At 51.4% G+C, this 22,120-nt stretch overlaps 2 protein-coding genes across 5 annotated transcripts; one reads left to right on the forward strand and one right to left on the reverse strand.

Annotated features, from left to right (window-relative positions):
* Window positions 1-35: 35 nt before the first annotated feature.
* Window positions 36-21,981, reverse strand: ABI3 (ABI family member 3). 4 transcript variants are annotated; one of them, XM_081162443.1, is made up of 12 exons: window positions 21,817-21,981; window positions 20,348-20,483; window positions 12,740-12,867; window positions 10,100-10,198; window positions 8,971-9,212; window positions 4,504-4,671; window positions 3,322-3,498; window positions 2,018-2,103; window positions 1,746-1,841; window positions 1,401-1,555; window positions 759-914; window positions 36-437 (listed from the first exon to the last, which is right to left on the reverse strand). In XM_081162443.1, exons 5-12 carry the CDS (start codon window positions 9,085-9,087, stop codon window positions 247-249), a joined length of 1,146 nt encoding a protein of 381 aa, XP_081018569.1. In that variant the 5' UTR covers window positions 9,088-9,212; window positions 10,100-10,198; window positions 12,740-12,867; window positions 20,348-20,483; window positions 21,817-21,981; the 3' UTR covers window positions 36-246. The 4 variants fall into 4 exon arrangements, with proteins under 4 accessions (XP_081018569.1, XP_081018568.1, XP_081018567.1 ...); XM_081162442.1 differs by lacking the exons at window positions 10,100-10,198; window positions 12,740-12,867; window positions 20,348-20,483; window positions 21,817-21,981 and having other exon boundaries at window positions 8,971-9,401; XM_081162441.1 differs by lacking the exons at window positions 10,100-10,198; window positions 12,740-12,867; window positions 20,348-20,483; window positions 21,817-21,981 and having other exon boundaries at window positions 38-437; window positions 1,401-1,561; window positions 8,971-9,401.
* Window positions 11,744-12,370, forward strand: GNGT2 (G protein subunit gamma transducin 2; the record flags this gene model as incomplete). Its single annotated transcript, XM_081162446.1, has 2 exons — window positions 11,744-11,827; window positions 12,245-12,370. The coding sequence occupies 2 exons, from the start codon at window positions 11,744-11,746 to the stop codon at window positions 12,368-12,370; spliced, it is 210 nt and encodes a 69-aa protein (XP_081018572.1).
* Window positions 21,982-22,120: the final 139 nt, after the last annotated feature.

Consider the following 22,120-nt stretch of genomic DNA (forward strand, 5'->3'; position numbering starts at 1 on the left):
TCCCTCCTTTGGCCCCCCAGCCTTGCAGGGCAATCATCAGGAGTTCAACAGAGTTTTATTCAAAGTTGGCACTTGCAGCTGGAGACCCCACCCTCAGTGGACTTAGGGTCCTCTGTGGACAAGATCACCAGACTCCTTGTCTTCCAGTTCTTTCCTGTCTGCAGCAGGCATCTGGGCACTTCCAGCCTTGCTTGACCTTGGAGCTGGCTTTGGCCTGGGGCTTGAGGTTCACTCAGAGAAGAGCCTCTAGTCAGCAGCCCAGAGAGCCTCAGGCTGGCAGCTGGGCTCCACGTAGTTACCTGGGAAGAATCCAGTCCCCTCTGAGCTGACACCCTCACACCAGCCATCGGAGTAGCGGCGAGTGATGCAGATGACAGTCCCCTCAGAGAAGGAGAGTTCGTTGTCCTTCTGGCCAGTGTATGGGTACAGTGTCACCACTGCAGGGCAGGAAGAGAGGGTGCCGTGAGAAGTGCCTCCTGCCCAGCCATGGGGGTACAGGGGCCCATGATTCTAGGGAGGCAGGAGGTGCCTTCTCCTAGCCCCGGGGACCCTTCCCCAGCTCAGTTAATAATACCAGGCCGGCAGCTCTCTTCCCAGCTTGGTTTTAGACAACTGGATAAACATGTGCTCAGTTCATCAGAAAATGGGTAGGGACCGGGGGAGGACAATAGGCCCAGATTGCCTCTGGAGTAAAAGGATGGGGGGGGGGGGACCCTGATGTTGGAATCTGGTTTCCTTCAGTCCCAGTAGTCAGGTACCTTTCTCTAAGTATGAAGCAGGGACCCAGCTAGGCTCTTCCGGCCCAAAGCCTGGTGGAGGTGGAGGGGGCATTTCCAGTTCGTTTATGTCCAGGATTGGAGGAGGGGGCAGGTCCAGCGGTGGGGGCAGGTCCAGTGGTGGGGGCAGCTCTAGGGCTGAGAAGGAAAGCAGAAAGGAAACTCCTGTTCAAGAGGAGGGCACCAGGATCTGCCTATTTTGTGGAATCCTCCAGTCCTGCCCATCCTGGCCTTCCCACACTGCCTCCAGGGCAGAGTAGGTGCTCACTGAACACTGAACCTTCGGACAATGTAGTGTAGTCAGACTCTGCCACTACACTGGGTGGCTGTTGGGCAAGTCACCCAACCCCTCATCCTCAGCCTCATCTGTTAAATGGGGGTGTGAAGATCCTCTTAGGGCTAAATTTAAGTGAGAAAACGGGTGAGCCTTGGAATCCAAGGCCTGGTATAAAGTAGGCGCTAAGTTAGTTCGCTTCCTCCGCCGCCGGTCTCTCCTGCTACCCTCGCTTTGGACAAAGCGTTCACTGAGGTGCGCCGGGTGAGATCCAAGCGGGTGGGGAGCAGTTTGGGGCGGTGAGACAGGGACCCACGGTCCGGCTCGGAGGGGAGGGCGGAGCTCCTTACCTGGCGGGGGCGGGGACAGCGCCTGCGGCGCAGGGGGCGGCGGGCAGGCGTCCGGGGCGGGCGGAGGAGGCGGGGCCACGGCGCTGGGAAGAGGAGGGGGTGCGGGTGCTGCCTGCCCCTTGGTCGCGGAGGTCCCACCAACACCTTCCGCACTGCTGGACCTCAGAGAAAGCAGGGCCGTTCGCTTTGGGGAACACCTTCCCCAGCTGGGCATCCCCAACTGGCCTTGCCCCTCGATTGTAAGCCCCGCCCCTGCCGTCCTCAGTAGTAGGCGCGACGGCTGGCAGGAGGCCCCCCTCGGCCCCCCCCCCACGGCCACTCCCCGCTGGGGCTCGTGGGGCTCACCCGGCCGAGGCCAGTGAAGAGGCAGAGGAGGCGGCGGAGAGCTTGCCGTCGGGTACCACCGGGGGCTGCACTGGCTCGGGGATCCGGGGAGCCCTCCTGGGGGGGGGGCAGGGTGTCGTCAGTGCGGGGGTGGGGGGCGGCTTCAGCGAGCAGCGGTCAGGTGCGGGGAGGAGGGGCAGCTGGCAGAGGAGGAAGTTTGGCGCCTGGCGGAGGCGAGGGGGGGAGCAGTCTCGGGGGCCCGCGAGGCTGGTCTGGGAGTCAGCGAGCCTCACCCCAGAGTCGCAGCGGCGGGTGTGGCGGGCGCCTTGATGCTCTTGCGAGACAGGGTCCCGGTCCTCGACAGCTGCGTGCTCAGATCCTGCGGTGGAGCGGGGGGCTGGGCTGACACCGTCCCCCCCCCCAGTCCCCTCACCCCACAGAGGAAACGGGGGCGGGCGGACAGGAGCCGGGAGGCAGGGCCCGGGCACGGCAAGTTCCCACTTCCACTTCCCAGCCCCCTCGCGGCGCCTGGGCCGGGCCCGCCGCAGGCCCCACGGAAACCAGAGCACAGACGGTCTGAGGGCACTTCCCCTGCGTGGCCTCAGCGGCTGCGGGGGCCACGCGCTCACCCCTTCCCGGTCCCTCACTCTCAGAGACCCCAGCCCCAGCGTGGGCGGAGGAAGGCGTGGGGAAGGGAGGGGACCATCGCACTTAGAAAGGTGCCGCCCGGGGCAGGCCTGCGGACCTGGCTCTGAGTGCAGCGCAGGGCGAGCAGGGCATTTAGAGTGGGGTGTGCCGGTGACAAAGTGCAACCCACGTGCAGGAGAGCACCCCTGTTATGACAGGGTCCCCCCGAGAGTAGGTACGCAGGGAATGGCTCTCTGCTCTACATCGATAGGGACAAAACAGGGATTTGAGCTGAGTCATAAAGCATTTAAGTTAGACAGTGGAAAGAACTTACTGTGGGGAGCCCTGGTGACTGAAGGAGGGAATTTAGTTTCCCCCTTTTTGGAAGAGGTATGGTAAGGATATGGGGGGATGGGTCACTCAGATACAGAGGAGCTTTAATCTGGCCTGGAATATTGGAGTTTGGGGACAGGAATTGATAAAATGGGATAGGGGTGTCGTCCTCTCCCCCCTCTCAGGGGATGGGCAGAGAAGAAAATGCTAGTCTTGCTCCCTTGTCTTATGTCCCTTTTGAGTGGCTGCCTCCCTGCCCCTTCCCACCCAGCAGTAGCTCTGGGGTGACTTCTCAGTGAGATGACCTCAAACCTCCAGACAGAGGAAGTTGCTGTTCTCATGTGGTTGGGGAGCTGTTCTCATGCACACCCTGACAACCTGCCTTCCTCTTGCCCTTCACACACACAGTACCCACAGCTCAAATGTCACTCTCAGCAGATCATGTGAGGAGAGCATAAAGGCCAGTTCTGGGGGGGTGTCATGAAGGATTTTTGAAGAGGGTCTCCTCCTTAGGGTTATGCCTTCAAGGAGTGGGGGCAAGAACATGGGTATGCAAGAAGACTGGGGGCCTGGAGAGAAGGGAGCCATGAGGCAGAAGACGCGGTTGTGGAGAGAGAGGAGGGGCCCCTGTCCTTACCTTGATCCCATGGCCAATGTCATCCAGGCAGCCAAAGTTGAGGGGTTTCCTGAAGTAGGGCGTGAGGGGAGGTAGGCTCTCGGGGGCGATGATTTTCTGGCTAGGGGGCAGCCGCTGGACAGTGGCTAAAGTGCCTATTTCCCTTCGGGCCACCTTCTCCATATGCATGTTCACCATCTGTGTGACAGGATTTGAGGGGACAGTGAAGGGGGCTCTATATAGGACCTTCCCCTTAATGGAAGAAGAGGCGAGAGACGGGTGGGTGTAGGACCGTGGGAGGCAATGAGGTCGAGAAGGAGTGAGTTTTGTCCCCAAAGCCACACAGCATTTGGCAAGAGTGTTGCCAGGGGAAGATGGAGCCACTTTGGAGCAACTTCCTGGTGGAAGAGAATAGTAGTTATTCTTAGCTGAGCAGGAACCAGAGGCAAAGAGAAAACGGCATCCCTGGGGATGTCTGGGAGAGACTGAAGCACCGGGCTGGCTTGGGGGCTGGGAGGAAAGAAGTGGCTGAGAATCGTGGCAGGGTCAGCTCTCCCTTTTGAGGGACAAATAAGCGAATAATTTCCTCCTGGGATGTTCTGTGGAGAAACCTCCAGCACTGAGAGGGTAGGAACTCCCATCTGCTGGGATGAGAGGAAGACACACCCACACTGGGCATGGGGCTGCCGAGCAGGCCCGGCCAGTGTGTGGCTGGATCTGTGCGTGTGGTTAATGGGGCAATTATTCCCCAGCCAAGGATCCAGGAAGGAAGGAGGAGGGTGTGTGTAATAGGTGGGTGGGGGACACTATGGTGGTAGCAGTGCTTCCAGGGCTGAAGATGACCTTGCCAAGCAAGCACTCTGGGTCTAGGACATTTTATTAAGTCATTGTGTTGAGATGGAAACAAGGTCCACTTTGCCTCTTTCCTGGACTATGCAGCCGCCGTGATTAGTCTACTTTCTAGCACACAGGATAGAATTCCGAGAAAGAGCGAGCTCTGTCTTCAGGGAGTACCTAGTCTGATGGGGCAGCAAGGCCCAGCACTGACACAGGTACCAAGATGCTTGGGAATCTTATTAAGTTTTCGTGGTGGAGTCAGGCATTTGGGTGTGGAAAAAGGCAGAAAAGTTTTACTGGAGAAAATGCCCAAGTGGAGCTGAAGAGTTGGGGGCTTTATGCAAGAAGCCTTCGCACATTCCTTACCTGGCCCAGTGTGCTCACACGAGCTTCCACCTCTCGCAGAGCGACTGCCTGCAGGTCCAACATGCGCAAAGTGTTCCCGGCCAGGTTGCCCACCTGGTAGGCCACGCTGGCCAGGGCCTGGGTGGTAAAGGCCATGGTCTCTTCCAGGGCCTTCCGCTTGTCTGTGGCCTGAAATATACAAAGTCTTGGTCTGAGGCCAGCACATTCCACTGATCCTTTGCTGGACAGGTGGGATGGGAGAGGGTATAGGGGAGGTGGGGGTTGAATTGGGAAAAGCAACAACCCTTAGATGTTTGAAGTATTTTTCATAAGAATGTTGTTGCAATTAGAGGGACTCAGGGGACATCAGGAAAGCAAATCTGTAGCCCCAGGGGAATGGGGGCAAGGAAAGGGAAAGATACACCTCTTCAAATAGTCAAGCTGAGGATTAACCCTACCACCTTCTTGAGGCTTGGGGAAGGTAATGGGTAAATAGTAGAAAGGAGAGAGGAGGCCAATACTGGTTGGAGGAGATCTCAAACTTAAAACCAACCAAGCAACATCAGGCCCTCATCTTAGACCTTCTAATCAGAATCCCACAGGGAGTGAGACTGATGAGTTTGTGCCTTTAAAAGCTCCCCAGGTGACTCTTGTGCTTTTTCTTTAACTCCACTCTGCAGTCGGGTGTTTAGGGAACAATAATTTGGTCCATTTTGTAGAAAAGGAAACTGATACCCAAAGATAGTGACCTCATTCATTTCTTCCAATAGTTCCCCATACATGGGAAATGAAATCCAAACTACTAACCATGGCTTATATGGACCCCACAAGACTGGGTCCTGTTTTCACTCTCATCCCCTATCACTCCCTCTCTCACTCCCCTCCAACCACATTGGCCATTGGATTTCTGTTCCCTGATCAAGCTAAGGTTGTTTCTACCTCAGGGCCTTTGCACTTTTACTTTTTTCAAGAAATCTTATTAAGTCTCAGCTCCTCAGAGACACCTTTCCTCACCACCCTATGGTTTTCCCTAGCCCACTTCAGTATCTGCTAGCAATTACTCTATTGTCTTTTCTTTAAAGCACTTAACGCTATCAGCAATTACTTATCTCTTTACTTTATTATCTACCACACACACTAAAATGTAAGCACAGTGAGGGCAAGGAGCTTGCTTGTTTTATTCTCAATCTCATACTGGTATAGTGTCCCCGACACAAACTATAAAAAATATGCACTTGTGAGTTAATTAGTAGATTTAATGTAAACCCAAATACTTGCTGGGCATCTTCCCACTGCATGCCAGGCACTGTGCCAAGGGCTAGGCAGGGTCACACTGCCAGCCAGTGGTAAAGGGGTGGGTAGGGAGTGGCTTAAGACAGAAGAGGGATTTTTTTCAGTCCCAGATCAGACTGTGAGGGTTGGAGCAAAACTCTGGTCATTTGGTTCCCCAGGCAGCTTCCTCATCTCTGGTTGGGTCATGGAGTTGCTGAACTCTAGCCTGTACCTTTGTGGGGGTGGGGAGGTAAGTCCAGGGCAGACAAGGCTGCACTCAGGTGCTCCTCAAAGCCAGCCAGTGGAGAACAGACCTGGAACCTATCAGAGCAGGGTGCTCAGAGAGATCTGGGGGACTTCAATGTAGCTTGAGTTAGGCTGGAGCCAAAGGGCAGACCCAGAACCTTCTGAGCTGCCCCTCCTGTTACTCGTCTCAGGAGTCCCTCCCTGCCTTTCTGTTCCAACACCAGTTAGGATGCTTATTTGAGGCAATTTACATTTTGTTCGCATATATAACCAAGTGCCTTGGAAAAGCAAACAATCGACCCAGGATTTTTTTATTGATTTTTTTTTTTTTTTAGAGAGAGAGACAGAGAAAAACCTGAAACCTGACCAGGAATCAAACCCCCGACCTCTCAGGGTACTGGATGACTCTCCAGCTAACTGAGCCACACTGGCCAGGCCAAACCCAGGATGTTAAAACCAGAAAGGATATCAGGTCTTGTTCTAGTTCAAGACCTTCCTTTAATAGGTGAGGAAATGAAGGCCCAAATAGATCAGTGACTACCTCTTTGGTCTCCACCCAGATTTCTTAGCTCAACTCTCCTGTACGGTTCCCTCCCGGGACTGGCATGTGGATTTTTTCCATCAGTCTAAATAGAAAAATGTCTGCTTGGGCCCAGCTCTGGGAGGCTAGAAGCCCGTATGCCTACTAACCCTTTGGTCTTAGGCCAAGTTAGGTCTGGAGGTCAAAGTTTTGGGATCTATCTTCATGACTGACTGCTTATTTATCATGCAAATTACCCTGCCTGTAAAACCCCTGGACCCTGACAGAGAACTCTGCAGTTGACCCCATTCCCCATGGGTTTCCTGACACCTGCTTGGGGTGGATGGAGGGGTGGGGGAGGACAAGGGGCCTGGAAATGGGGCCTTGTTAAAGAGCAGTTCTGAGAAGTCATCCAAACCCTTCCCAGGCATTTGCCCTTCAGACAAAAATCCTCAGAGATGCCAGAAAAGGTCATTGGTTGTGTGGTCTGATAGTTAGTGTTCTGCATGAAAGAAACACGAATCCAGGGCTGTTCCACCTCCAAAGAATTGACTTTTATCTACATGTGATGATGATGATAACAGTCACTCTGCCAGTCATCTTGGCCTTCTCAAGGGGCAGGCACTGGGCTAAATGCTCCAGTACACGATCACACTTAACCTGTGTAAAGAATCAAGGGGCAACTTGCCACAGGTCCCACAGTTGGTAGTTGGCAGAGTTGGAAATTGGACTTTTGTCTTTATGTCTTCAAATCCCGTGTGCACACTGTGTGCAAATGAGAACCCACCTGACAGTGTGTTGAGATGTGCAGAAGTTATTGAAGGAATGGGAAGGACCACCTCCGCCCTTTATCATCAGGAGGAGCGGGCCTGCCAGTGCCAGGAGAAGGGAGCTGGCTTACGCATTCTGAAATTACACCCCGGGTAGTGTTTTCAACTAAAGTTTTGTTGGATGGACTCCGGAGTCAGAGATGCATTTGAATCCAGGTTCTGCCACTAGCTTGAAAACCTTGGGAAAGCAAGTTCACCTTCTGAACCTCAGCCTCCTGGTTGTGAAATGAGAGTCGTGCTCACCTCGCAGGACTGGCATGGGGACTACAGGAGGCCTAAAGTAAGGGGGCCGAGCATTTTCACTGCTCTCATCATTGACTCTCTTTAATCTGCCACATTCCCATAAGCACTTGCTCCTTTTACTATTCTTTTTCAACACTCTTGTTAATCTGGGATGCCCCTGTGCCTCATCTCAGTAATCAAGCGACAGTTTGAACAGGTTAGAAAAATGAAGTTTTGCCCAAGGGGTAACAGGATTAGTGTGTAGCTCTTCAGGGAGCAGAGCAAACTGAGGACAGAGAGTGCAAGTAAATTATCTTAAAGTCACACAGCATGTCAGGGAGGCGGGAAGGTGGGGAGCTCAGCTTCAGATGTCAGGTGCTTCAGATGCTCAGCTTCGGCAGCCTAGGCTGCTGTTTCCAAACTATGTGACCTTAACCAAGTCACCTTGCCTCCCTGCGCTGCTGTTTGCTCATCTATGAAATAGAAACGATATTGTCTCACAAGGTGGTCATTAGGATTAAAGAAACAGCAGGGGTGTTCAGTCATTAAGTTTTTCTCCTTCCTCTTCCCTTGACCCAGGAATCCACATGCTCAGTCCTGGCACAACCAAGCAATTTAGAAAACTGCTCTAAAATGCTGCTATAGCCCGGCCAGCATGGCTCAGCAGTTGAGCATGTACCTAGGATCCAGGAGATTGAGGTTCGATTCCCGGTCAGGGCACATTCCCTGGGTTGTGGGCTCAGTCCCCAGTCGGGGGGCGGGTAGGAGGCAGCCGATCAATGACTCTCATCATTGATGTTTCTATTTCTCTCTCTCCCTCTCCCTCCCTCTCTCTGAAGTCAATAAAATATTTTAAATAAATAAAAATAAGATGCTGCTATATCTTCACCCTTGGCTGGCAGCCTGGTCTCTGCAGTCACGTTCATCTCCTGGCCTGTGTCAGACCCCCTCTCTTTAACCCAGCCTAGTCTGACATCTCTCTGCTCTCCCGCTCTCCCTGGTCCATCTCAAGTTCACTACAATGTGTGGGAAGTCCTCACCTAGAGCCAGCCTAAAAATGAAATGATGGCACCAACATTTGTGTGAGGACAAGCCTTTGGGCCTGTGGATTTGAGTGAGAGGCTGGGAAGGAGACGAACCTAGGGTTCATCTGATAACAGCGTGGAATAGCGTCTGAGGCTTTGGGAGAGAAAGGCCCAGTGGGGGCTTGGGTAGCATGGGGTCACGGTTACAGTTTGGGAGACTGGGTGGAAGCTGAGGCCTGGAGCAGGAGGATTTCTCACTTGAAGCCCCTGACAAGCACCTGTCAGGATGGTCCCCATGGCCTTGCCCTGGGGCTGGCCTTGCCCAGGGCCCCTCCAGGGGCTGGGGCGTCGGGGCCTGTGCCCGTCTGCCTACCTGCGCGTAGTTGTCTTCGCAGTAGTCAGCGACTCGCAGCAGGGCCGTGTGGTTGCCCCGCAGAGCCTCGCGGCCCGTGGGGATCTCAAACTCCTGCAGCTGCTGCAACTCCGCCATCGCCCCCAGCCTCTGCCGGCTCCCCGGGGAGCTACTGGTTTTGTGCCTCACCCTGCCCTTGATTGGTCGCTCTGCCTTCCCTCTCTCTCACCGCTTTTGGTTTCCTCTTCGTGAGAGACACAAACCTGCTTGCAAAGGTCAGGCATGCTCATTCCCGGACAAGAGGAAGTCAGTCCCTGCTCCCTGGGCCTGCGCCCTTCTGTCCCCTGCCCAGAGGAAGGGGAAAGCCAGTGGCCCCTTTGGGGGCCCAGCCCCTCAATCCCTCCCAACAGAGGAAGCCAAGGTCGGGGCGTCTGTGATTGCTCCCTGGGCCTAGAGAGGAAACTGTTGGGGGGGGTAGATTGTGGAGGAAGGGGGTTGGCCTGCTGGGGGGGGGGCGTGGAGATGGATTTTCCACTCATGGAAGGGGAGGAAAAGGCAGAGGGTGGGGGCTTCCTTGGGAAGCCCAGGGATGAGTCACCAAGGGACAGGCGAGTGGAGGGTGGAGAGGATATGGAGACCAGTCACGCTGCGGGCCTGTAGCGTGGCAGAGCAGCAACAATGGGAAACAGACAACGCAGCCGCCAGAGCCCCACTGAACACCAGGAGGATACAGAGGTCCCTGGGCAGTGTTTTCAAGCCTCTGCAGTTTTGTGCGATGAAGACCTTGTGTACATGGATTATGCTCGATGAGGCAGGAGGAGGTGAAACGGACCGAGTGTAATGTGAGGGACTCAGATTAGACAACAAGAAGGACTTGACTTTCAGAAGCACCAGGTTCAAGTTCCAGATGAACTGGTCGGGCTTAGGAAGCAGCGGTCGATAGAGCACTGCGCCGGCCTCAGGAGGTAGGTGCTCTGTTTCCTGCATTAATGGGGAGTTGGGCTAGATGACCTCCAGGGGCCGGTCCTGGTCTCCGGTTCTTAGAGATCCCGGATCTGGGGAAATTAGGATGAATCCTGGGACTCCTCCCACCCCGCCCAGCACCCAGTGTCATCCTGGAGGCAGAAGAAAAAGAGGATCCCTCACTGACCATATTGGCCCCTTAACATCTGCTCCTCGAGAGGGTCCCCTTGTCATTGGACAGGCATCAGCCCAAGCAGCAGCTCAGTGTCTGTCATCTTGGGTGGTTCTGGGAGGAGACCAAGAGAAAAATGAAGATATGTGCCCTATGCTAAGGGCAACCCACATCCAGGGCTCAGCAGGAGGCAAGGAGGCAGAGAAGCATGGACATGGGTGTTAGATGTGGCCATGGCCCCAAGTGCTAATTGACACAGCATCCTATGTGAGTACTTTTTTTTTAAGTTTTTAATTTTTTAAAAATATGTTTTTATTGATTTCAGAGAGAGGAAAGGAGAGGGACAGAGAGATAGAAACATTGATTAGAAAGAAACACCGATCAGCTGCCTAATGCCACCCCCTACCTGGGATGGAGCCCGTGACCCGGGCATGTGCCCTGACTGGGAATTGAATTGTGACCTCCTGGTTCATGGGTTGACACTCAACCACTGAGCAACACCGGCCTGGCAGTACATTTTTATTGAACAAATGAATGAAGAGTGAGTTGGGAGAACCCTATAAAGTGGGACTCCAATCAGGAACATGAAATCTTCTTGGGTGAAGGAACTTAGGAGCTGGTCCAGGACTTGCCTCATTGGGAGGGGAAGAGAGGGCTGGAGGGTGAGAACTGGGGTATAGGCTCTAAGCCAGAGGGGTCACTAGAGGAGTGCAGCTCATGCAGGGGGCAGGGGGTCTGCTCTGGTGGCAGTGAGAGCCTGGAGGCTCACGCTGATGGATGGGCTTAGAACCTTGAGCCTATGATCAGCTTAGGCATCAGATTTGGGCTTCCAGACCATCTGCTTTATCCAAAGACTTTCAGCTGATGAGAAGCTGGGTGGCTCAAACACCATATTGCCTGGGTCGGGCACAAGTGACTTGAAGTGCACGCCCTTTCTTGGCAGGTGAGTGGGGCTGGGGTTGTACTGGGCTGGGATCTAGTCTTAGAATTATTGAGGTTAGGCTCCTGACAGGCCTTCCTGATAACTGTGTAATGATGATGATAATAGTAATAATAAGAAATGTATTGTGTTCATTATGTGCCAGGCAATGTATTAAAATATTCTAAATGCATTATTTTTTAGTACTTGCAATACTCGTATAGGGTAGATACTATTATTATACCCATTTTGCCGATGGGGAAACTAAAACTCAAGGAGGTTGAGTGACTTGCCTAAGGCCACACAGCTTGGAAGCAACAGAGCTGGGATCAGAGCTAGAGCCTAACAGGCTCCAGAGCCCTTCTCTTAACCACTATTGTTCCCTCTCCCCTGATAGGACCTGGAATTTCCTTAAATCTCCTTCACTGAAAGAAACTCTTTTTCTCTCCTTTCCCCAAGCTCTGAGTCCTGTTTCCTCCATAGACAGGCCCTTATCTGAGATCGTGCCTCCCCTATCAGATTGGGAGCATCCTCTCCTCTTGAGCTAGATTCATGATGGAGGTGGGGTGGGGAGCATGTAGTGAACATAGGGTGAGCAATAAGGGGCCTGAGGTGAGGGACATGTGGGGAAGAGAGTAAAAGTAGAGGTATAGAGAGTGCAGAGGAGGGAGCTGGGGGAGCCCAGGGGATTTGCAATCCAGGCCACAAAATCCTGTCCAGGACCAGGTCTGTCTGGGCAGATGGCCCAGGAGCTCAGCGAGAAGGAGCTACTGAGGATGGAAGTGGAGCAGGTGAAGAAGGAAGCGAGGAACCCAAGGGCTCCGGTGAGTCTCCCCTTCCCTCCCCGACTCCCTCTTCTCCATCCCCTCATGGAGCTGGGACTCGGAGGAGGCAGTGATGGACAAGGGGGGTGGCACCTCCCCAGGGCAGCAGAAGGAGAGGAGGTGCCTCTGGGATGGGGTAGGATGTGGAAGGAGGCTGGGGTTTGACCCCATGGAGGTGCACAGCAGAGCCTCTGGGCCTGTCCAGCCCTGTCTCCAGGCAGCATCCCTTGCAGGTAAGTCAGGTTTTGTGGTTCTGGATGAGGAACTGACCCCCTCTCACACCTGCCTGTCCCTTTCACCTTCCTCCTCTCTGGCCACTGTCTCCGCCCTGCCCAAAAGCCTGTTTTCTTGGGACTGACCAAGTCATGGATCCTGAGCAATAAACAAGGGTTGGAACTTTGCTTTGCTTTCTCGCAGATTTCCAAGACAGGAAGGGAAATCAAGGGTTATGTGGAGGCCCACGCAGGAAACGACCCTCTTCTCAAAGGCATCTCTGAGGACAAGAACCCCTTCAAGGAGAAAGGCACTTGTATGATAAACTGATGGCACCAGAGCCCCTCGCCCTGACTGACTGTCCCTCCTCAGCCCCACTCCTCACCCAGAACCAACTGTGCTGGGACACCCGAGAATCAATGAGCTTCCACCTTCTCTCAGTCACAGAATAGGTAAAGAGACCTGGCTGCATGCACCATGAATCCATTTCCCAAGCCCACTTTCCACTCTTTTCTGCCATTACCTCCCCCGCCTGCTGGGTCCCTGTTGAGCCCACTTGGAAACACTCTGATCTTCCAGTTCAGCAGTTGGCCCTGTGAGTGGTGGGGTCTGAAAAGCCTGCAATACCCTGAGACCCCAGAGGGCAGGCTTAGGAGACACTTACTCCTCCTTAGAGCTTCTCCCAGTTTCCCCCTTCACCTCATCCTAGGAACCAGCGTTTCCATCGGAGTAGTTGGGGTTGAGGGCTGGAGTGAGGAGGCTCTTTGTCCCATCTCATGTTCAATCTTGTGGTCCTCCTCCGAGTCATTTAGATCAGCCCAGATGGCCTGATAACAAAAAGAGTTTGCAAAGTCATGATTTCATGATTTATTTAATATGATCGAGGGTCTTTTGTGCCCTGGGCACCAGGGATAGAAAAGTGAACAAGACTAACGTGGCTTCTATTTTCATGGAATTTAGCAGGGAAGACATGGAACAAAGAGTTTATAATTAAATCAGTAAGTGTTGCTATGGGGAAAGAAAAGCTGAAGGTGGTGCAGACACACACACAGCAGGCAGACAGACATTCGGGGCAAGGAACAAGGTGACCTGAACTGTTGCAGGCCAGCGGGGCGAGGGCAGAACTGGAAGTGGTTAACCTTGAGACTGGAGAGGGAGACACGGGGGTCAAGTGTTAAAGCACTTTGCTTGGAGCTCAGGTAAGAGCTCTCTCCTTTATTTATTTATTTTTTTAAATATGTCTTTATTGATTTCAGAGAGAGGAAGGGGGAGAGAGAGTTGAAACATCAATGATGAGAGTCATTGATCGGCTGCCTCCTGCACACCCCCTGCTGGGGATCGAGCCAGCAACCCGGGCATGTGCCCCGACCAGGAATCAAACCTCGATCTCCCGGATCCTAGGTCGATGCTCAACCACTGAGCCACCCCGGCCAGACAAGAACTTTCTTCTTTACCTTCAAGGCAATGCAAAGTCTAAGAAGGCATTTAAATAGTGGAGAGGCAGGCTCTGATCAGCAGAAGGGAGGCTGGATCCTGCTAAGGGCTGGGGGTACAATGAAAAAGAGACTGATTTCTGGGCCTTGTTAGCAGAGCAATTACTGTCTAAAGGAGCCACAGACATATACTCAAAGAGGGTCTGTGTGGAGTATGAGGGGACCCCCTAGGAGGGCTACCTAATCCAGCTGAATGGGTGTGTTGAATCCTGGGAGGGCTGACAGGAAAGGCCTGTCAGCTGTTCCTGGATCTGTTCAGAGCGCATCCGGCAGCCTTCTGACAGCACCTCATCTTTGCAAAGCGGTATCTCCTAGCTGGCACCAAACTGGGCTTTACCAGGCCAGTGAGTTATTCTGATGATGTTGATGGGCACATGGCAAGATCAGCAAATCCTGTTGACATTAGCCCCTTGCCTTACTTCTTTTTAAAAATTCAGTAGTTTCATTTTGAAATCATTTTAGATTTACAGAGTTGTAAATCTAGTTCAGCGTTCCCACATGCTTTTCACCCAGCTTCTCCTAATGTTAATATCTTACATAACCATGATACTGTTATTAAAACTAAGAAATTAGCATTGGTACAATGCTATTAACTAAGCTCCAGACTTTATTTGAATTTCCCTAGCTTTTCCACTAGTGGCGTTTTTCTGTTCCAGGATCCACATACACTTAATGTCTTGCTTATTTCTACTGGGAAGACCTTCTAGGAGATAGAATAGTCTAGGATACCATGGCTCTCTGGAAGACATTCCATAAGTCCATAGATGGCAGGGACACGACAGCCAAGGAACACAAATCCAAGTCCTAAATAAGTGCCGATTCCAGTGACAACTCTCTGTCCTCTCATTGACCTGGCTGGTTATCTTGAGGTCTGGTGTTATATGAGGGGCTCAGGGTTGTCACTGTTGCTGGCTCATTGGTGAAGTTGTGCTGGTTTTGATGAAGGAAAGCCCATGCTTGTCCACTCATGCATAAGCTGTATTCCTACCTCTCTAGCTGCTTTATTTCATGAGCCTCAGTCAGCTCAGTGGGATTATAAAGAGCCTCTTGTGCAGGGAGCTTTCTGGTAAACCTGTTCATAACACTTGCATATTTTCAGCATCTGAGCTCACCCTAAGAGGACCAGCCACATAGCTCTCTCCAGATATCCTGTCTTCAGTCCGTCAATTGTACTCTAACACCCGATCATCTGACCAGAACCTTAATTGCTTCCCGGGAATCAGAGAGGTAGGAATCCCTTTCCCTAATAACTTTCAGGGCCAGCCAAGAAGGGCGGTTCCCAGAGAAAGTGGAATCACGGATCCAGACACTCAGAGGAGATTAGGAACTGAATCAGGTAAGTGGATTAAGAACCGAGAGAAGGTGATGAGTTGGAAAGATAATTAGGAAGTCAAATTTTCAGGGTTTAGAGATTGATTGAATGTTGGAGGATGGCCAGGGGACTTCAAGGATGATTTCAAGTTTCTTTCTGGGATGACTAAATGAATGGTGGTGTCACCAACTAGAAAGCCCTCTCCACCAGCTGACTAGAGATTTCCCTGGGCTTCTCCTCCCTTCCCTTGAGCCCTGTTGAGAATGGATGAGAGGTGGCCACTGATACTTCAAAAGTAGGTGACACTGCTCAAGATGGCTGCATGGATCAAACTGAGAAGAAACTAAAAAGAGAACTTGGAGAACATCAGCAGCTCAGGCTGGGGTGGAGGAAGAAAGGCCATGAAAAGGGAGGGTCAGAGGTGTGAGGCCACCAAGCAGAGGCTGCACAACTGAAACTCTAATGATCCTGAGCAGTAAAATGATGTCAAGTCAGGAAAAGGGAGGAAGAGAGGGGGAAGGAATGCTCCTGATTTCCTGGTCAACCTACATCAATCTGAATAATTCTCCAGGTTCAAATTGTCTATCGCCTTTCTTCCACGAGGACTCCACGTTCAGGATGGGATTCCCAGACCTTAGCAGGAGGAGAGGGGAAGAGGGGAACAGCTGACTGGCTAATTCAGGGCTCAGCTTCTGAAGCTGGCTGAAGCTAGAAATCCTTCCTAGTGAATCAGACAGCCCAGCCGCTCCCACCCCGGTACCTCCTGGATCTCACCCCTGCAGCCTAGAGAGGTGGGGTCTTGTCTGCTAGGCATCTTGGTGCCTTAGGCAGAGTTTGATTACCCTACTATGACCTCAGGGCCTCTAGGAAAGATAGTCAGAGCCCTCTGCCCCACCCTGTTCGATTCCCTATGAGCTTGAAGCCTGGGAACAAGAACAGCTTCATGGGCGTGTTCCACCAATACTGTCACATAGCTGTCACATGGGGCCTCCTGCTTAGAAGGGCCCTCTGCTTGCTTTAACACTCTGTTATAGCCGTCTTGAAATTCTTAATAATTTTTGCACAGGGGTCCCTACACATTTTCCTTTTGTCCTGGGCCCCATCTATTCTGTATCTGGTGCTGTGTAGGGAGACAGATGCCTGGTCCTGGTGGAGGAGGCAGGGCACTTATCCAGGAGCAGAGTTCAAAGTGGGGTTCAAAATAGCACCAAAACGCCCAGCTGGTGTGGCTCAGCGTTGAGCATCGACCTATAATCCAGGAGATCTTGAATCAATCCCCAGTAGGAGGCGTGCAGGAGGCAGCTGATCAACGACTCTCTCATCATTGATGTTTCTATCTCTCTCCCTCTCCCTTCCTTTCTCTGAAATCAATAAAAAACATTTTTTTTAAATAGCACCAAAACCATCCTACTCCCTGCCCCCCCCCCCCCGCCATGTCTGAAGCTGGGGTAGGGGAGACAACTCTGGGGTCCCCTTGTCCCCTCTCATTTTCCTGTTCTCTAGCAGGCCACAGAAATGGGTGAAGTGGGCCACTCATCACCTGTAGCATCAGAGCTGAGGAGACAGAAACCAAGGAATCCAGGAGAGGAGAGGCCAAGAAGCTCAGTGGGCTTGCCTCTCCCTGCCCACTCCCCCATCCCATCTAATCAGATGCAAATACCTGAGATACGATCTTCTATGTCTGTCACTCATTCACCAGTTTATCCCTTTGCTCTCTCTGCTAAGCCATTAGACTCATTGCCTCTCACCCCAGGATTCCACAGCCTCCTGCGAAACTCCCCTCCTACCTGGCTCCCTTCACCCCACACTCCACTTGGCCGCTAGTGTATTCTCTGTGGTTCCCTTGCTCAAAACCCTTCTTGACTCTCCACCCTCTGTAAGACCAAGTCAAGACTCCTGGGTTTAGCCTGCCCAGGTAGCTCAGTTGGTTAGAGCATCATCCCAATATGCCAAGGCTGCTGGTTTGATCTCTGGTCAGGGCACATACAAGAATCAACTAATGAATGCATAAATAAATGGAACAACAAACTGATCTCTCCCCCCCCCCTCTAAAAAATCAATAAAAACAAAACAAAAAAGACTTCTGGGTTTAGCACCCAGGCCTTCCCACACCCGTGGGGCAGGCCCTGCTGACCTCTGGGGCCTCAGCTTTCCCCACCGCTCACCTCACCTGCCCCCAGGACTCCATATGGTGCCACGTCTCCACCTAGCTAATTCACAGTCACAACCCCGTTTAAGCATCACTTCTAGTAAGCTTTCCCTGACTCCCTTTCTTTTGTAAATGGATAACTAGGTCATTCAAAATTAGGCGGTTCAGAATTCTAGAGGTATAAAAGGGTACACGCTGAACAGCCCCCCCTCCCCCCCCCCGCATCAGGTAGCCTTTCAGGGACGCCTTATGCATATACAAGCCAATACACATTAACGCTCTCCCCCTTTTACACAAATGGTAGACTTACATGCCATTCTGAGCTTTCATCTGGATTTTTTTAACCTTACCTAGTTGGATTTCACTTAATTTTGTGTCCCAAATACTCCTGAGCCTATTGCTTTTCATTCCATACTCTACTTTAGTCTTCAATTTATCAGTCAAGTGTTCAAGCTCTTTGAGGGCAAGAGTCAAGTCTTTGATTTTTTTTTTTTTTAAATTTCTAGCTCCTAGAACATGGTAGGTGCTCAACAAATGGGTGTTAAATGACTCTGCCTGTTCTGTCCCTTACAGGCTTACTACATGAGAGGCATTGTGATAAGTGTTGTATATGCATTGCCTGATGTACAAAGAGTAAGCGAAGAAGATAATGAATGGGCCACACTGGGAATCTACCATAAAGGAGAGGCCAGGCTAGAGACAGACCTGGCTTCCCCAGTGGTCCTGGCGCTCTGCCCTCTGTTGGTGACTTTGGTCAGGGACAACATACTGCAGGCGCCATCTTCTGGAAAATGCTGTTCTTGGGGGCCCTTCAAGGGAATAAAACCATTGGAAGGGTCCCCTCAGACTGTTGGTGAGGAGAGAGAGGTTGTACCTGAGCCATGGGGGATGGAAAGAGAAGGAAATGTGGAGGGGGTTTCAAAGAAGCTAGAGCTAGGAGGAGAGGGACGGGGGGATGCTGGGGAGCTCATAAGTGTTTTAGCAAATGTGGGTTAAGTACCATTAGTGAGTTATGAAATAAATTTAGTAGACTGTAACCAACCTTTAAAAAATAAAGAGCAAAATATGAGTGTACTTTTACATGTAGTAAAGGTGAATATTGTCTCTTAAATTTTTGTTTCAGTTTTGTTTCTGCGTGTACTGGTTTGTGATCTAAAACAGACACCTTACTGAGGATCTTGGTAGAAATGAAAAAACAAACCAAATATGATGAAAGTCACTAGAGAAGTGATGAGAAAGATCCTGAGTGGAAGAGAGTAAAATCCTGAGTGGGTACCAGGATTCACAGCAGAATCAAACCTCAGGGCAGAAAGCAAGGCGACTTTTGTGAGGCCCAACTTCCACCTTCCTATATTCCCAAGACAAAGACCTTGGAGCTCCCCCAAAAGACTGCCAGGCATCAAAACTCAGAATTTCTCAAGCCTAGCCTGTTGATGGACAGCTCAAATTGTGGGGCAGTTCTTCCTATTTGCCCCTCTAACATCCACCCACGAGTTCTCCTTCGCCGCCTCTGTTGCAACCCTCTAAGTTTGTTTTCTTCCCCATATAAACATATGTTCTTTTCTCAAGAACCCGAGCTTCCTGAGTCACCACCACTCTGGTTGTCTTTCTAGCAGTTACCATGGATCAGCCTACTGTGGATCAGACACAGAGAAAAGTACTTTTCAATTACTATTTTCCTGATTCTTGCAACACTGCTATGTAAAAGGCACCACCATTGTCCTTTTACAGATAAGGCTCACAATATTTATTTTCAATTTTTTCCAGCCCTATTGAGATATAATTGACGTATAACACATAAATTTAAGGTATATATCATAATGATTTTTTTTTAAAAATATGTTTTTATTGATTTCAGAGAGAGGAAGGGAGAAGAGATAGAAACATCAATGATGAGAGAGAGTCATCGATCGGTTGCCTCCTGCATGCCTCCACTGGGGATCGAGCCCAAAAAACAGGTATGTGCCCTTACCAGGAATCAAACCATGGCTTCCTGGTCAATCAACCACTGAGCCATGCCAGCCGGGCAACAATGATTTGATATATATTGCAAAATGGTTACCGTGACGAGTTTAGTTAATACATCCATCACCTCACATTGAAAATGTTACAATTTCTGAACATTTAAATTGCTTACCCAACTGCACCCAGTTAGTGGCAGGATGAAATTTATCAATGTCCTTATGTGATGCTTGGAATGGAACCTGATCCTCCAAATGCCAGTTAGGCTGGCTCAGAGTAAAAGATCTTTATCCTGAGTCCATCTCTGTGGACAACATTCAGCATTGTCATTCTGGTGAATGTGCAGTGATAGCTCATTGAGCTTTTAATTTGCATTTTTCTGATGACTAATTGTGTTTTGCATCTTTTAATATGTATATTAGTTATTTTGAATTCCTTTTTGTGTGTGTGAAGTGCCATTTCAAATCTTTTGCTATTTTTCCATTAGGTCTTATGTCTTTTCCCTTAATGAATTTTAGTTCTTTATAGAATCTAGATAGAAGTTCTTTGTCAGTTATGCATTCCAAGTACTTTTTCCTATTCTGTGGCTTACCTTTTCACTTTCTTATTGGGGTCTTTGATAAGGAGAACATAGAATATCATACTAATATAATGACATACATCAAATTTTTAGAAGTTTCTGCGTCTTGTTTAAGATTTCCCCTACTCTGCCCGGCCAGCGTGGCCCAGTGGTTGAGCGTTGACCCATGAACCAGGAGGTCAGGGTTCGATTCCTGATCAGGGCACATGCCCAGGTTGCAGCTTGATGCCCAGTAGGGGCCGTGTAGGAGTCAGTGGATCAATAACTCTCATCACTGATATTTCCCTCTCTCTCCCCTCTCCTTTCTCTCCCTGAAATCAATTAAAAAAAAAACATATTTTTTTTTAAAAAAAGTTTTCCCTTCTCTGGCATCTTGAAAATATTCTCCTATGTTGTCTTTCAAAAGCTTTATTGCTTTTCCTTTCAAAGGTCTACAGTTACATGGAATGTACTGCCCTGCTTAGTGTAAGTTAGGAGGAATTTGATTTCATATTTTTCCATAGGACACCAATTATCCCAGAATAATTTATTGAAAAGTAGGTCTTTTTCCCCACTGCCCTGTTGTACGACCTTTGTCATAAATCAGTTGTCCAAGTATGTGCAGGGCTGCGTCTGGGCTCGCATCTGGGCTCTCTATTCTGTTCCATTGGTATGTCTGCACCAGTATCCTTGCACCAGTATCACACTATCTCAATTCCTATAGTTTATAGTTAATAATAAGCTTTAATATCTGGTAGAGCAAGTCCTCCCATTTCTCATGCTTAGGTACTTTTGAGGCTGGGATGGCTCATACACACAAATCCACACAAACCTTTAAGGAGTGCGCGAGGCGGGGTGGGGTGGAGTGAGGGGTGCTCAGGGGAGAGATTCAGAGCGGTGCCAGGATCCTCTCCGTTACCACAGCATCTTCCCAAGGGGTGGCAAGTATAACCACAGTGCCAATCACCCTGGAGAGGGATCACAAATGCGTCAGCGGGCTCCCTCCTCACTTATCCCAGAGGGACAGACAGCTTTCAAAACCCAGACACCAACCCAAAGAAGACAGCACTCTGTGCACGTCTTTCCCTTGCTATCCCAGAGGTGCACCCTTTCCTGCAAATCACCTGGGCCTGGTTAGCACCCAGAACGTGGATCCAGGGCAGGCTCACCAACAGAGAGATTTGCTCAGCTCTGTTGGTAAGCCCTGTAGAGAGGTCCCTACCCACCTCTGGGGAGAAATCTCTATCGATATGATGAGAAACTCACGGCAGAGATGTTCTAACCCGCTGAGACAAACTGAAGAACGGATAGCTTAACTAAGGATTTTTAAAATTATTATTTTTTTTTTTTTCTGATTGAAAGACACCGAATGTAAGGCATAGGAAATATAGTCAGTAATATAGTAATAACTGTGCATGGTGCCAGTTGGTTACGGGAAATATCGGGGGGACACTTGGTAAAGTATATGATTGTCTAACCACTATGCTGTACACCTGAAACTAATACAGAATAAAACTGAATGTAAACTGTAATTGAAAAAAAAATTTAAAGAATCTGAAAGAAAAAGACACAGAAAACCTCGCTGCCTACGGCCTGCATACCGGAGAAGCAAAACAGATACACACACTTCAGTATCAGACCGACTCACAGCCGGACTGGCCCCAAACCACACCCTCCTCCCCGCCTGTCCCTCCTGCTCGCCCGGCTCGGCCGGAGCAGCTCCGCCGGCTCACACGGCGGGAGCGGATCGCGCTCGGCGCGCTGGCCAATAGGAAGAAGGATTCCCCGCAGCTTTCCGGGGGACGGCGGGCGGGGGAGGGGTGTCTCCCAGTCCCGAGGACAGCCGCTGTTGCCCGCCCGAAGCAGGATCCCCGGGATCTTTCAGGTTCCTCCCTCTGTCCCCAGCGGGGTAAAATCACTGCGAGTCTCCCAGGGACAGACGCATAGACTGTGCTGTCCCGACTTCTACGCATGCGCACTGCGACCCTTACGCAGGCCCTGAAATGAAAGCGTTGAGAGAAGGGGAGGGACCCTAAACTGCGGCCCGGGAGGTCACGGGGGCAACGGCACAGCCCAAGGTGGCCGAAGCTGCCAGGGGTCCCCAAAACGGGAATTGGAGAACCAAAAGGTTTAGAGAGGTCCCACCGAGATTTGAACTCGGATCGCTGGATTCAAAGTCCAGAGTGCTAACCATTACACCATGGGACCCGCTGGCTGCTCTAGGCGGCCGCGAGTCTTCTCAAACCATAGGACCCGAGGGTTGCCTGGTCTTCCCAGAGCGGCGGCCCGCGCGGGGTTCACCTGGCCTGGGCGCTGGGCCCGAGGTCGCACTAACAGGCAGAAGCGGAGCAGCGAGGGCTGCAGCGTCCCCGACGTTCCCGGTCCCGGGGTGTCCTCTTCCCGCCGTCCTGCCGGGGTCCCGGCCCGCGCTCGGGGAAGCCGGGAGGGCGGAGGGCCGGCGGGGGGTCCCGGGAGGGCGCGGCCCCCGATGCTCCGCCGGGCTGGGGGCCGAGAGCGCCGCCCGGGCTCCCAGCCCTCCAGGGGGCGGCTCGGCGCCTGCATCCCGGCTTCCTACTTGTTTCTTCCTTTATCGACCTACGAGCGT

The sequence above is a fragment of the Miniopterus schreibersii genome (assembly GCF_964146895.1).
Source record: "Miniopterus schreibersii genome assembly, chromosome: 16".
In the NCBI taxonomy this organism is placed as follows: domain Eukaryota; kingdom Metazoa; phylum Chordata; class Mammalia; order Chiroptera; family Miniopteridae; genus Miniopterus; species Miniopterus schreibersii.

Excerpts from the sequence above, each read along its gene's own strand:
- ABI3 (XM_081162441.1), bottom strand. The coding sequence starts at position 9,087 with ATGGCGGAGTTGCAGCAGCTGCAGGAGTTTGAGATCCCCACGGGCCGC. Across the intron at positions 1,842-2,017 it reads CCCGCCGCTGCGACTCTGGG|GAGGGCTCCCCGGATCCCCG; the intron begins GTGAGGCTCGCT and ends CCCCCCCCCCAG. Across the intron at positions 915-1,400 it reads GCTGTCCCCGCCCCCGCCAG|CCCTAGAGCTGCCCCCACCA; the intron begins GTAAGGAGCTCC and ends TTTCCTTCTCAG.